This window comes from Sceloporus undulatus, chromosome 1 (genome assembly GCF_019175285.1).
Source record: "Sceloporus undulatus isolate JIND9_A2432 ecotype Alabama chromosome 1, SceUnd_v1.1, whole genome shotgun sequence".
In the NCBI taxonomy this organism is placed as follows: domain Eukaryota; kingdom Metazoa; phylum Chordata; class Lepidosauria; order Squamata; family Phrynosomatidae; genus Sceloporus; species Sceloporus undulatus.
In genome coordinates, this window is record NC_056522.1 from 273554578 (window position 1) to 273570498 (window position 15921).

The window sequence follows — 15921 nt, forward strand, 5'->3', positions numbered from 1 at the left end:
ATTATTGCTATTACTATTTTAAAATGTAGTACAAAATGGCTTCAAAATGTTTTCCAAAATAGAGAATGTTTTGTTCTGCGGGTGAGATATATAGAAGAGTAAAGGGATATTGACACTTGCTTTTCTAAGAGTAAATCTGAAAAGCTGCAGCACCATCTGGTGGTCCAAAGGAAGCATGTTATAATTAGTTTGTAAGATGAAGGAATGCGGGGATCTGCTGAATGTAAGGACAGGATTGTTGTTGTTTTTAAAAAGCAATTAAATCCTGAAAAATCTATAAATTACAAGACATTTAATTAAGAAACCTAGGTGGACTTTTTATAATGATATTGACACTGCACTCAAATCTTGTGAGGAGTGAGGAGTTGTTTTCATTTTATATTACCTTTTTCACAATTTATAATCTTTTCAAACACACCTAGTTTATTAAAACCATTGTTTAATCTTATCTAATAGCACAAGGATATTATGGTGCTTTGAAATTGCAGTCAAACATCTCAGTAGCATTGTTAATGCAGCCCTTAGGGAATGTCTATGTTTGTGGATAAAAAGTAGGAATAAAGGAATCACTGGACTAACCTCTATATCTACAAAGAAATCCTTCTTTTAGGAAACTGTTTTAGGTGTAATGAATTTTCATTTTAATTCATTGTATTGTGTAATATATATTGTATATAGTAATAGCCATTGAAGAGCCAGTGTGGTATAGTAGAGTGAGTATTGGACTATGCCTCTGGAGACCAGGGTTTGGATCCTCAGTCATGAAACACACACTCTCATCATCAGAGAAAGGCAAAGGCAAACCTATTCTGAATAAAGTTTTCTAAGAAAACCTGCAATAGGTTTGCCTTAAGGTTGTTATAAATTGGAAATTACTTGAAGACATGCAGCAACAATAGCCATTGAATAATTAATATTAGGTAGTATTTTTAATAAATTCAGCCACTGAATATTAAGACTTTTTGTAGCAAATTTTGTTTGTAGCAAATTAAGTGTTCATAACATAGTTCTAGACTGTCTAGGTATTTATAACACTAATACCATATTAGGATTATTTTTTTTAAAAAAAGCATTAGATATTTTCACCCATATTTTCACAACTGTCATAAGAGGCTTGCAAGAGCAGAGGGGAAATTTTTTAATGTTTGCTTTGCCCTTGCCCTTCTCTTTGTAGATTAGAAAAAGGTTTTATTTCAGTTGATCATAACATTTCCTACATACTACATTAACCATTTATAATATTTCCCCCCCAAGCTGTCAAAACCTGAAAAGGTTGCAATTCCAGAACGTTATGTTGAGCTGGAGCCTGAAGAACCTCTCACCCCAGAAGAGTTAGCAGCAAGGCACCGTAAGGCAGAAAAAATAAAGAATCTCCTTACCAAATCCAGGTTAGATTTCTAAATATCTACATTTTACTCCTGTTTATTTTCAATATTTGAAATAGAAATAGAGCAGTAGTGTAATATAAGTAAAGGCATGATTAATTATATGTTCTTTTCTTACTGTAGCACAGGAATATGGATCACTCATATGTTTCACTTCCTTTATTTATTTTTCATGTTTGTTCCTCTTACAGTTTTATTTACAGCTTGAAGTAGAAGTTAGCTCTAGCTTCTGTGATACAAGGGCCAGCAAATACTGCTCCATCTAAACCAATATGTATCAATAATCAGCTCTTTAGTTTCACTTTCCCATAGCTGAAAAATGTACCCCTCATACCCCATTTGCCCATATGCTAAAGTAACATACCAGTCCAACATACGGATTTTTTCCATAAAACAGAATGAGCCACAGAAGTCACTGTCAGAGAACTAGTGGCAAAGGTTGGCATTGGGTCCAGCAGCATCAGAAGAAAGATGCTTTGGATATTATGGACCGCCATTTCAGTCCAGCTACTCATAAGATCAACCCATTAAACTTGAATAAAGCATATACTGTATCAAACTCAATTAGATGTGGTTTGATTCAAGTTATATTTACAAATATAATCTGTTAAAGTGCTCTCTGTGCACTTTACAGCTGGTTATTATACACTAGTTACCTCTTCTATTGCCACTCCATGTTGGCAACTGCTTGTTCTAAGAGAACATATTGAAGAATGAAATGTAACTGGTTTTATCCTGTTTGTTTTGAACTTTTAACCAACCAGAGGACATTGCATATTGGATGATATACAACTGATATAAAAACAATAACAAAAATATGTGTTTTTTCTGTTTTTTTACTTACTCTTACTATGTTATAATTGGGGCAGAAGGATTGTTGTCATTTTAAAAAAAACTTCAGTTTTTTATCTCATAACCTAATTTTCCATCAGCCATCTTAAAGCTAATTTTGGGAAGAGAGGAAGCATTAAGGGAGTTACCTCCTTCACTGTTATCCCATTAGTTGCATAAGGAAGCACAAGTCCAATTTATATGTCTTTTTTGTGGTTGTCACAAAGGAAGAAATTCACTTGCAGAAAGCCCCTCAGCCCTTCAAAATCACACCTTCTTCCTGTGACCATTGGCCACCATGTCAATTTAGTGGCTAATGGCAATGAGGGAGCATCAGAGAAACATCTGGCTATGTCCCTATAGCCAGATGCAGAACAAAGGCATCTCCTGGGACCTTTACAGAAGACAGTGAGTCCTGCGGAAGGGAAAGGAAAAGGAGATATATCATATTTGCATCTGGGCAGATGTTTACACTATGTCTGCTGCTACTAGGGAACTTGGCCTGTGTCTTCAATCCATCTTTTGCTGGGTGTGGACTCTTGATTTAGGTACATGAAGCTATGCATAGCAGCATTCTAGCCCAGGTGCTACCACTGTAAGGTGATCCCTGTACAGATAATATGAAAGGCTGGATGAGACAGTTTACATTAGTGATGACTGTCTTTCAAAGGGAATCGTGCCTGTTAATTTATTGTTTTAAAAAGCTCTTGATCTTAGGTTTCCCTAAGCAGAACTGCACTGATGGGGTGTCTATGCTGGTAGAAGCATGGGGTGGGAAAGAGCATGTTCATCAATTCCTTGTGACCCTTCCCAAATATGCTGTGATGGGGAGGGGGGCTTTCTGTCTGGAATAGTGGGAGGTAATGCGGAAGGAGGGATCTGGGTGAAAAAAACTCCTCTTCCCCATTTTCCCATCAGCATGGAATCAGAGCCCCTTTTATGAGAACAAAGGAAACTTTTGTTCGTGAAAGTGCAACTTAGGATCTAAGCCATATTGTATGTGGTTGAGTGCAACAACAAGGAGGTTTTTGAAAATTTCTATATGTGCTTATTTAATGTGAAGTTTTATATTCTGGCAAAAGACTTCACAAAGACTTCACAAAGTCTTTATGTCTTAACTACCATAAACAGAAAAGAGCCAGTCTGTGCTTCTTCATTGGAATTTGGCAATTATTGTTGATAAGCTGACCACTAAATATAAAATAGGACTGTTTCGGCTCATGTCTGCCCACCATTGCAAAAGCCCAGATGTTGCTCAAGCTAAAAAAAACTTGTCTTCTTCCTACTACTACAACCAGTTTGGGAGAAAAATGCTTAGTGTAAAGTTTAAATATAGTCCAGAGGCTATACACAATTTGCTTTTGAATCCCCAGCTTCATAACTGCATCATGATTCAGAAGTCTGTTCTACTGTGGATCATGTGTCTGTCTGTGTTCATGTATCTTGTGTTTAAGATTAAGCTCTTTCCCCTCCCCCCATTTTTGCCATAGTATGCACAATCTACAGCCTCCAGCTCAGGACAATCACAACTCTGCAAATTTAGATTCACAGTTACAAGAGCAAGAACGCATCATTAACATATCATATGCACTGGCTTCTGAAGCCTCTCAGCGGAGCAAGGAGGTGGCAGGTATTGCTCAGTTATTCATAAACCATGAATGTGTCTGTATGTTCTCTTAGCCTAGGCTTGTATGACTTTGTTTTCCTTCTGCACTGCAATACTAACATCCAAGGAAGATAAATGTAAAATATTACACTTAGGCAATACTACACAAATACAAGATGGATGACACTTGGCTTGACAACAGTACATGTGAAAAGTATCTAGGGATCTTAGTATACCACAAGCTTAACATGAGTCAGCAGTGCAATGCAGCTGTTAAAAAGGCCAATGTATCTGGGTTACATCAATATGACTATAATGTCCAAATCAAGAAATGTAATAGTATCACTCTACTCTACTTTGGTAGGACCTCACCTGAAGTACTGTATCCAGTTTTGGGCACTACAATTCAAAAAGGATACTGACAAGCTGGAATGTGTTCAGAGGAGGGTGACCAAAATGGTGAGGGGTCCGGAAATCTAGTCCTATGAGGAATGGCATAGGGAACTGGGAATGTTTAGCTTGGAGAAAAGAAGACTGAAAAGTGATACGATAGCCATTTTTAAACATGAAGTCGAAAGCTTTCCCGGCTGTGTCCATAGTTTTCCGGGGGATTTACTTGGCTACGTGGCCATGTTTTGGAAGAATTTATTCCTGATGTTTCACCTACATCTGTGACTGGCATCTTCAGAGGGTGTTGGCAGGGGCACGGACAGAACAGGGAAACTGATGAGGTGTCACAACCTCCAAATGATCTACAGACCAACCAAGAAAAGCCAGTAAATGCTGCACTCAGCAAAGGACAAGAGAGACCTGTTGGAGGCATTCACTGTGTACCATGCAGCTGTGGGAGGTCTACATAGGGACCACTAAACACAATGTCCAAAAACAAATGAAGAACTTGAAAGACACTGCAGACTGAGCCATCCAGAAAAATTGGCAGTAGCAGAAGATGCCATAAACCAACCTGTACACAATGCTATTTGAAAACACTGAAATTCTGGACCATGCCAGCAACTACCAGGTCAGAATGCACAGGGAGGCCATTGAAATTGACAAATACCTGGACAACTTCAACAGGAAAGAAGAAACACTGAAAGTAAACAAAGTTTGGCTACCAGTCATGAAGAATACCAAAATCAAAACTCAGTTCATGCAAATGAACACTACCCAGGGGCAGGGGGTTTCCCCACAGTCAATGGATTGATAATTAAATAGACACACATAACTTCCTGCATATCTTCCCACCCTGAGAACTTGCCATTCAACAACAAACCAACACACAGATTAACATGTAAATCACATCCTCCCAAGGGTCAAGGGTCACACAAGTATATATATACTCCGCACTCCCTGCCACCTCCCTCTAAAAATGCCAGCCACAGATGCAGGTGAAACGTCAGGAATAAATTCTTTAAGAAAATGGCCAGATAGCCCAGAAAACCCACAGAAAACATTTTTAAAAATATATTTGAAGGAGTGTCATGCTGAAAATGAAGAAAGCTTATTTGCAGTTGCTCCGGAGGCTCAAATACAAACCAATGGATTCAAATAGCGAGAAATTAGGATAAACTTCCTGACATAAGAGCTGTTCCACAATGGAACAGACTGTTTCAGAAAGTCGGATACTCCTCCTTTGGAGAATTCTAAACAGAGGTTGGGTGACTGTCTTTCAGGGGTGCTTTGATAGTGTGTCCTGCATGGCAGGCGTTGGACTACATGACCCATGTTGTCTCTTCCAACTTATGATTCTTTAGAACATACCAGGGGCAACATTAAATCCATAATGGCTCTGCCATTTGGATATATTTTATTCTGTTGTAGACCTGAGTGGCATTCACCGGCAATTTGGCAATCACTGTTGATCATAGTGCCATCATGGTGTGGAACATTGTCATGGTTGGGAAAAGGTTAATACGTTTTATTATCACATGCCACACAGAAATTGCTCTGCAGCACTTCCATGCCTGCTAAATCAGGAGCATGAGATTGTTACCCCACCTATGAAGGATTCACGAGGGTTAATGTACTGATTGGCTTTTAGGAATAAAAGGAAAATAATATGGTGTGAGGAACAATAGTTTGAAATAGCTTGGAAGCATACTGCACAAACATGGATAGAAGCTTAAAAATTGGAAAGTATTTATTCAATAATATGTCAGAGTAGCTGTTGTTACTCCCAATAAGGTTGGCAGACATTCCCTGTGCTGAAGCCAGTCCTTCGTGCAATTTAAGGGCACTTTCCTTAAACTTAAACAGTGCTGCGTCCAAAAAGATCAAGCAATGCTGATTGGTTTATTTCTTGAGCAGCAAAGTTCATTTGTGGATTCCTGTTTGCTGCAAATTTGTGTTTCACTTTTATACCTTGTAGTACACCTTCTAATCTGTTTTCTGTTTCATATATATGCTGAACAAATCTTGCCAAGAAAACCATATGATAGGTTTGCCTTAGGGACGCCATAAGTTGGAAATGACTTGGAGGCAACCAACAACAAAATATATGAGACATTCAGATACAGTGCTGGAAAATATATAAAAATAAAATGCTGAAGCTTGATTAATTTATAATCTACCCCAAGATTAAAAATAAATTATAAACTTTGATTTCTCAAGTTGTTTCTGAATGTGGGTGTTTTTCTATAGGGAAAAGAAAATGTGTACATTTGTCCAGCACAACCCAAAGTCAGCAGATGGAGATGTTATTGCTAAATAGTACTTAACTCTATACTTTAATGCTTCTGTGCATTACTAATACAGCAGGGCCAGTATAACCCAAAAACTATCTGGGTGATTATTTTATTGACTTATTTCATTTTCTATCATCAGTAAATTACTGTGTATAAGTAGCAATAGTCTTAAATCACAAGATAATAAAATCCCCAAAATATCAAAACTGGAGCTAAATTCAGTGGCTGCTCCCAGCTAGAGTGGTGCCATTGGATCAGTGGTATTCACAGAACGGTCACTTCTGCAATTTATTTAGTAGGCGCTAGCAACTAGATTTAGCTCCCAGTTTTGTTTGATGATAATGGTAAATATTGAGTGATTTACTACTCAGTTTAATTTTTTTAGAAATCACTATATAAAAATGAATGATTATGAAGACCTTTATTTGCTTTTACCCTAGCCTTCAAAAGTTAGTCAAAAAAAGAAAGCCAGCACTTCAGAATTCTGAAGCGACAGCTCTTTTGCAACATTTGCACTGGATACCCCTCTGTTTCCAGGCACAAAGTGGTGGCTATGACCTAGAAAGCCCTATATGGCTGAGGTTTAGGTTACCTGAAGGACCATATCCTCCAATATGAGCATGTCCTTGTTTTGAGATCTTCTGGGGAGGCCATTCTCTCTGTCCCACCACTCTTTCAGGCATTCTGGTGGGAAACTCAAGAGAGTACCTTTTTGGTAGTGACTCTCAGATTTCAGAACTCCCTTGCTAGAGAGGTATGCTGATGCCCTCCTTTGTAATGTGCTATATTATTTATATTTGTTGTTTTTCTTCTAATGCCATGCTTTAAACTACTTTTAATTACATTGATAGTTTAATTAAATTTTCATCCTAATGTCAGTTTTTAAAAGCACTTTGTTTTAATTTTTGTATGCCATCTTGAGTCCCAGACTGAAAGAAAGGTGGGACATAAACAAACTATTATTATTATTATTATTATTATTATTATTATTATTATTATTATTATATTCAGGTTCATAGTTTGATGAACCTTTGTTAAATGGGACTCCCAGAATTGTCTAGGGAGGGACTTTGGCCATAATTATACAGCAGATTGAAGTGGGTTTTTTGCTTCCTTGCACTAGTTTGGTATATATTCTTCTGCAGCAGATGAATAGAAACTTACAAAAGTGATCCCCACAGCAGGGGTCTTTAGTGTGTCTTAACAAATGTAGCTTTTGCTTGTGCAGTCACATCACTCATTCTGCAGCTCTCATCTTTGCTAGTTGTTCATTTATTTTGTGAGGACAATACTACTACTGCATGACATTTTCACAGGTCAGAAGGTGGAGTTCTTTGTTCTCTTTTGAGGAAGATAGAATAGAGTAAATTAAATATGATGGGTTTTCAATAAATATTCAAATTATAAGAGCAGGCTTTCCATGGTACACAATTTGTCTTACACTTGCACAGTCTATATACTGCTTTTAGTGCATATAGTACTAAACCTTTTCAGTCCCGTGCAACTGACCCTACTGTCATGTAGTCCTAATCTCGTGTGTGTGTGTGTGTGTGAAAGAGAAGAGATAGACAGAGAACATGGTCCCTAATTCCTTTGTGTGATCCCTTCTAGCTCCGCAATTGACCTACCCATCTAAAGCACCCTCACCTTCTGTACCTCAGCCACCCCTCTTAAGCAATGGATTTCACTACACATTTGTCTAAACACCTTGAAAGTAAGAACTAACTGCTCTTGGTTGCCTATTTTGTCGTTAATTTTATGCTTGAACCTTGTTGGGAGCTGGCTGTCTTTCATTGTCAGTTTAATCCTGATTAGTGCATGCCACCTTTAATGATCTAAATTATTATTGTCTCTTGCAACTAAGAAAAAGATCTCTTATGAAGTGCATATGAGCCTGTGGAAATGTTCAGCAATTGCTGTGAGTTTGTGAAAAGTTAGTTTTGATTGTTCTAACATCATGATATAAAATTTAAAAATTTAAAGCTAAATGTTTACACATCGCTTTTCAGTATCATCCTACTCTAGATTATATAGATTTACAAAAAAGAAAGGGAAACAACAGAAGATATACAGCATATGCAAAGTAGCACAAATAATTTCCCATCAAGTGAACTGAAAAACATAAAAATAAAAACTATTAGAATGTCACTATCATTTTGGTGCATATTGTTTGGCTGGAGATATCAAAATGAGAACCATGTATACATTTCTTATCAAAATACATATTGATTGACAACAAGTGAAAAGTTGGCTATACGTTTTCTGTTATTTTCCTAACCAAATAATTTCAAAGTGTCAGTAAAGCAAATCTTTGCTACAAGTTAGTCACTATATATTCAGCATGCCTATATCAATTAACGTTACTCTTAAACAGCCAATATTGCTGCACATTCCTCTGTATCTTTGCATTTTGTTTAGTGTGGTGCAGTTGCATATTCTGTTTTCATGCCACCTACAGTGTCACAATTTATCATTTTAGCTGAGTCTTCTTTGACAGGATCTAATCATAAATGTTTAACTTCTCTTTATTGATAGATATGAGAAATGTTGCTAGATATTTTGAAAGACCCGTGTATCAAAGTAACGAACACTTTGTTTTTGAGTTTGTTTAGAGCACCTCATGTTATTATTTAGATAGACCAGTGAAAAATCAAGTTACTTCCACTCACTTCAAAAAGATGTCTCTTGGTCTTAAAATAGCCCAGGAAGGTCCCAAAACATGGTAAAAATGCCTCCTAGAGGGGAGCATAGGGGGAAGCTTTTTGATATTTTGGAGAGAAACAGGTGTGGTGGGGTATGAGGCCCTCTAAGGTATCCTAGGGGTCTAATGTGGCCCTTAGCCTTCCGCAATTGCCCACTTGTGCATTGGATCAGTGGTATTTATAACTATATAGACTTACTATTTAGCTACTTATTCACTGGATATTTTCTAACTAGAGTAGCAGCTGGATTTTCATATCGCCTTAAAGGTGAAATCACACAATTATTTTAGATAAAGAAAGTGACTGTATGGTGAATTACCTTGCATGTTCCTGTCTATTCATACATTCTTATGAAGAATCTCTGCATGACCAGAGGTATAGTTTAACAAAGCTTTGAAACAACTAAGACATTACTCTGACAAATTATGTTAACCATGGCAGGTAAGGGGCTACATTTCAGTTAAATCCTCAATAAGTGGAGGATTTCTCAGAACAATCACACCCTTTGACATCCAGCACTGTCTCACTCAAAAAACATAGCTCTGCCAGAAAATTGGTATAAATAACCTTGCAGAAAGAATCCCCAAACAGTTTTTTTTTCTTGTTTTCAAAACTAAAATGCATTCTCCTGTGTTTCTAATATGTTTTTTAAAAGAAGTCAGTGGGCAAAAATAATTTCAAATGTATGGGCCTATATTTATTCTTTCTTTTTCATAGAGCACATGCTTTAAATAAGCATTTACACTTCATTATCTTTTTCTGATCTTTGTTGTATGCCTTTCCTTCTAAACACTATCTAACTACATTGTCTTTCTCTTCATATTAGCCAAAGCAGTAACCGAACGCTGATTTCTGATGAACACCAGTGAACAACCACCTCATGAACAAGAAGAGCAAGGAGGAAGAACTTCCTACATTAGCTTTCTCTCATTTTTTATTATTTTTATTACATTATAAGTACTGATTAAATAACTGCACAGAGACAGATTGTACAAAATAAGAGAACAATTTAGTTTATCTGCATTCTGTCATTTTTAAAATACAAACAGCACTTTTGATGTACTATGTAAAATATTGACACTGGCCACAACCCACCATATAGTTAAGTGCATTCAACTACTGTTGTTATTAATAGGTCTTCTGGAAGTAATTACTGGATTGTAAGCCAGTGCATTTTTAGAAACATAATAAATATTAGGTTTTTTTAAAGGGGGGGAGATGAATTGCATTCATCTTAAAGTCCAAGTGCATGCTGTAAAGACAGGCTTTTTATTTTATTTTTAAAGAGAAAGATTTTTGAAAGCACATCATAGTGTTTAAGCAGAGGTAACTTGAGATCTTTTTCTATTTTTCTCAGAGCTCATAATGCCTTTGTGACTACTGATCAATAACCAGGTGGAATTTTATTGAAATACTAAGATTCTGAAATCCCATGTAAACACTAAAAGCAGATGTAAAACATATAAATGAAGTTCCCTGTTTTAATAAGTATTGTATAGCCTACTGGCACTGGCAATAGTTGTAGACTCCTGTTGTGTTGTTGCTGAACCTAGTCCAATCTAACAACACAGTTGGGGTACCATTTTTAAATACATTTGTTAATTTTAAACTTAGGTTCACGGTAGTGAAAGGTGTGTGTGATCTAGTCTCTATCCTCATTCAGGTACAGCATCTGAGGCCTGAATATAATGTGTTGGCCTTTCTCTCCCTACCCCCCAATAGTTCTTGGTGCAGCTCAGAAACCAGCTTATGGGGAGCTTCCCAGTCCACAACATGTTGCTTGTTCCTCTCCCACTTAGAACATAGAATGGCATATTCAGGCAGATGGCGATGACAAACTCTTAGCATGACATGCCACTGTGTGGAATGGGAGCTCTGGAAGACTTCTCTTAACTCTATCCAGCCTTCCCTCTGACCTGGATTACCATTACTCCCATTTTTGAGTTTGAATATCATGTTTCATGCCAGTGAAGCAGAGACAAAATATAGAGAAGACATGCTTTCCTTTATCTTCTTCTGCAACATACTCAAGAGAAAGAAGAGTGAGGAAGCTGGTCTCCCTTGAATTCAGTATGAATTCTCTGCACATGGGTGCTTCATCTAGCTAAGGTGGACCTAATCATCCACTTTCATTTGAAATATATAAAGTAAGCAATACACCAATTACTAGAAAGTATCATTTTATTAGTGAATATATATACTTTATAATCAATGTTTTTTTTCAGCAGGAAAAAATACCACTATGTTTTTAGTATATTAAATATACTAAATAGTAAATATTTAGTATATTAAGGGATTATGCCTTTAGTCTTGCTAAAACGTTCACATTCAAGATATTTTCTTATATCTGAGGCAAAAGACTGGCTAATGAAAAAAACCTATTGAATGGTTGATGCTTTGAACTTGAAATGTGTTTAAATAGAAAAGATTTGATCCAGATTTATTCATACTTGCAATAAATCCATTGAAATCAATGAGAGTTAAGTTAGTTATGATTTCAGTACATCCATATATTACTGAATCTGGACCCATTATGAGTGGTTTGCAAATATCCAATATGTTCATAATGGATGAATTCACGCCTCCCAATCTCTTCTTTGAGCAGAGACATTTCTTTGTAGACACTGGAGAAAGGGGAGCTCTTGCTTCTCAAAAATGAGACCCAGGAAAGTCATTTAATCATAATCTGTTTTGTGTTCTGGGTCATTACTGGTGTTAGGAACTATAAATACATTCTTGCAATATAGATAGAATGCACTGTAGAGAGATCAAATATGTGAAAAATTAATTCCGAATGTTATTTCCATAGCCAGGATTAGGTAGTGTACTTCCACTGGATCCTACTGCTTCTTAAAATCAGTGATTCTCCTACAACTTTCCAGTACACCTTAGAAAGCTCACTGCAACAAGTTTCTGTTTCCACAAAGGGCTGGAGGGTGAGGGGAGGGAAGTTCCAATTCCACTGGTTTTAGATAAAGTAATATGCCTTTGGTTCTTGGCCCATGGTGGCTACCCAAAATAAGAGATGCAGAATAGCTGGAATTAATGGTCAAAGCTCAGAGAACTGCACATTTTTTCCTGGTATGGTTTTATGTTTGAACAACGTTCCCTGCACTGTGTGGCAAGCTAGCATTGCAACTCTGGAATAGTTTTGAATTCTGGTTTGTGAGAGGATGGCCTTTCAATGGGGAAAAGACCTCCATGAAGCATGCAAGTCCATGGGTAGACTTAAACAAGCTTTCTGGACTGTAACTTATGAATTTTATGGAACTAATCTCTTAGTCAAATGGACTCTTTAATAATGTGCAAGCCTGCTTCAGACTAGAGTGAAATGTTCAGAACAAATATGGCATCTTCAGATGTCCAGGACTAGGTGGGGAATGTTAGTACTTTGAGAGACAAATGAGGTGATTAAGAAGAGGTTGGTATTAAAATAGGTAATTTTCAGAATTTAAGATACAGTCTTGTTCTGCAACTTTTTGTGCCTCAACCTGTGTTTGGGGCAAAATGCACCATGTGTCACATGTGGTGGTATAAATATTTATTTCTTACACAGAAATTCTGTAAGAAAAATTCATGCAAATGGCTGGCTTTAGCCTTTTTCTCAAACTCAGTTCTGTTGTCTGCATTTCTTGAAAGTGATAACAAATACAATCTCATATCGGCCTACTACAGATTTTATTTTATTAAGGATAGTCAAGAGATGATTCAGGCTTATTTTCTACTCACTGAAAAAGGGTTTCACAAAGAGAAATGCTTACTTGTGTTCTCTTTTCCATAAATAAATTATTTAAGTAAAGATTCTGTCTGCACTTAACTTATGTCTCTTATGCAAAACAAAAATTAAAAATAAAATAATGCAGCTATGTTTAAAATTATTAAATAAAAATTCTTCTTCTATTTTCACTATACTTGGAAACTATTCTTGAGAAATGTATTTAGAAAATGCAGTCTATTTTTAACTAACAGAATACTGCCAGTGTCAACTCTGTAACATTTTGCCAAAATGAAATTGTTTTATTTTTGCCTTTATTAAAATGTTGAAAGAAATATTTTGCAACAAAACATTAATTTAAATGTAACCATTTGGGGATAATGTATATGTACATATTAAACTATTAACATAATATTGGATTTGCCTTTGCATTTTCAACCATTGTCCATCAGGTTTTTGTTCAGGTTCCGTTTGAATTTGAATCTGATTTGTTTTTACTGCTTCTATGCTGCTGTCATTAGTGCAGATTCACAGAGAGAGGGTTTCCTCTGACTTGGGAATTTGAATTCATACCTGTGTCTATACATTGTAGTTCTTCATCAAGGTCTCTGTGCATAACACATATGGGTATGTTCCTGTGCAGATCACTCCTTCTCGGTAGCTGATAAGTTTGGTGGTCACCCACTCCCTCTTATGTGTATGTCCCAGAACCAGTTTGCTCAGTTCTACTTTGACTTTCACAAGAGTAGCAATTGTAGTAGTTGAGAATTTTACCTTGTTTTTCTTTCAGTTCCTAATTGTAAATTGTTTCTGTCACTGGAGAGAGTTCCCTTTGTTCTGGGACAGTTTTGGGCAGGATGCATATGGCTACATGGATTCTATTCGGTCATCGTTGGAAAGTTTGATTAAATGTCTGCTCTGTGCAAATCCTACAATGCCATTGTGTGCAAGATCTGTTTGGGCTTAACAGAGAAGCATGGCAACACAGATCTGCAAGACTCCATTTGCTGATTTGGGAGTGTAAGGTAGTGTATATGGAACAATGTCAGATTATGTCAGAACCAGTGGTTTGGTAATCATCCAGTGTGCTGAATGTTTTGTTGTGAGCATCCAGGTAAACCCAGGTCAATAGTACATCTTTGGTACCATTGCTGAAATTGGAATAGTTGGCTTGGCCTATATTTACTGAATCTTAGGATAAAGTTCACCAGGGTAAATGGTCTCATAGAGACTAAGCTCACCAGGGGATTAAGAAGAAACAAATGAAGTCTAGGAGGTTTCAGTTTAAACAATTCCTTTGATGGTATTCAAAGGTATTCTGCCTTCAGATGTCTTTAATGCTGAATTGTCACACACTCATGCAGATTCCCTATTATTGGGTGAGTCATAGGGTGATGTTTGCGATGATCCAGTACCTGAAGATCTTCATCACCATCAATCATTACAAGGCATACTGAAACAAAGAGAACGAGCTCAAAGATTAAGCACTCATACAGAAAAGGCACCACTGATGTTGAAACAATGGTATGATTCTTATTCTGACACATGTCATTTTAGGTGATGATTCATGGTCCCATTCAGGAGATCACTGATGATCCCCAGGACCAAGCCTCAAGAGATTTTCATTGTCAATGGTATTGATATCATGGTCATTAATCCTAATTAAAAGATTCTTGATCTCCATTTCATATTTTTGATAATGGATCACATTATTATAATTATTTGCATGGCCATTATGTGTGCTTGGTTTCTTTTAATGATTATCATAGGTAGTCTAGAAGCCATTCCTTGGTTACATATTCTTCCATCATCATTCCTGGTCTTAAGGATATGTATCTAGAGACCTGTCAGCTGTTAATTGTATATAGCAATCTTAAGAAGCTGCTCTATTAGTGGGGATATTACTGCCAGCAGAGTTGCTCTGCTCATATCCAATCTCATATGTGTGAATGCACAAATGACTACTTGAAGAACATCAGTTATAGGTAAGAATCCTGCTTTTCATGCAGGTTGCTAAGCTGCTAGATAGACATACTGACTCAGTTCCTGATTCCTTATCTCTTTGCTGTAGACACCACATTACTTCAGTGATAATGTAACATCAAGATAAAAGCTTCTTTCGTGCAGTAAACAGAAGACCAACTTCAAAGTACATGGTCAGTCCTAATGCTGTGTTGGGTAGCCTTGGGTAAGCAACCTAGGTTTTGAAAGATCATTGTGATGATATACAGTAAAAGCTTTTGGTGGAGAGGCCACTGAGCTTTTGGTAAGTTCTGTGACAATGTTTGGGATTGTTACATGTATATCTGAATGAATATATCACTTTTAAACATTTTTTCATATATGATCACATGAGGTGATTTGGGGCTTATGTTCAAGGTGCACGGATGTACTATTCTGTAAAAATCACCTCTTTTCTTGTCCATTATTGGTGCTAAATAAATTTTCATTGCTAAAAATAGTATATGTCCATAATAATGGTGACATTATCCATGTCCAAAATTGCAAATGACCTCACTAATTGCCTTTGTAGAATCTTCAATGAAAGGTTTTAAAAATTAGAGTTTAAAAAGCAGACATACATCAAGGAAATGAAAACAGAAAATTCAGGCTGCTAAAAAGAGATTTGTGGAATGTGCCACAAATAACATCAAGACAATACAAAATTTTAATATTCCCAAATTGGGAGGGGGGCTGAGGGGGTGAGATCACTGAAGTAAATAGGGGCAGATGATGTTCAAGACTTCATTAACAAATTACACACATACAGTAGATATCACTGGGTCCAAATGGCATCCACCTGGGAGTTCTTAAAGAATTCAAAAGCAAAATTTCTGAACTTCTAACTAGCTCTTAGATTAGTCTCTGTCCCAAAGGACTAGAGTGTGGTCAATGTGTTGCCAGTTTTTTTAAAAAAGGGATCTGGAGAAATCCAGGAAAGTATAGCACAGTTAACTGCAGAAAGTGTCTGTAAGGGTAAAATCCTCAAGCTAGAAAA

The 15921-nt window shown here is 36.7% G+C and overlaps 1 protein-coding gene across 8 annotated transcripts in view; it reads left to right on the top strand.

Annotated features, from left to right (window-relative positions):
- PLEKHA7 (pleckstrin homology domain containing A7) overlaps positions 1–15585 on the top strand; it is a 271523-nt gene extending 255938 nt beyond the window's left edge. For 3 of the 8 annotated variants that reach the window (XM_042445982.1, XM_042445986.1, XM_042445988.1), the window contains 4 exons: positions 1255–1388; positions 3707–3846; positions 8118–8220; positions 10035–15581. In XM_042445982.1, coding sequence (XP_042301916.1) covers positions 1255–1388; positions 3707–3846; positions 8118–8209 — 366 coding nt within the window. In that variant the 3' untranslated portion in view covers positions 8210–8220; positions 10035–15581. Of the gene's footprint in view, positions 1–1254; positions 1389–3706; positions 3847–8117; positions 8221–10034 lie in introns of all 8 variants that reach the window. The other 5 variants (XM_042445983.1, XM_042445984.1, XM_042445987.1 and 2 more) reach the window with 4 other exon arrangements.
- Positions 15586–15921: the final 336 nt, after the last annotated feature.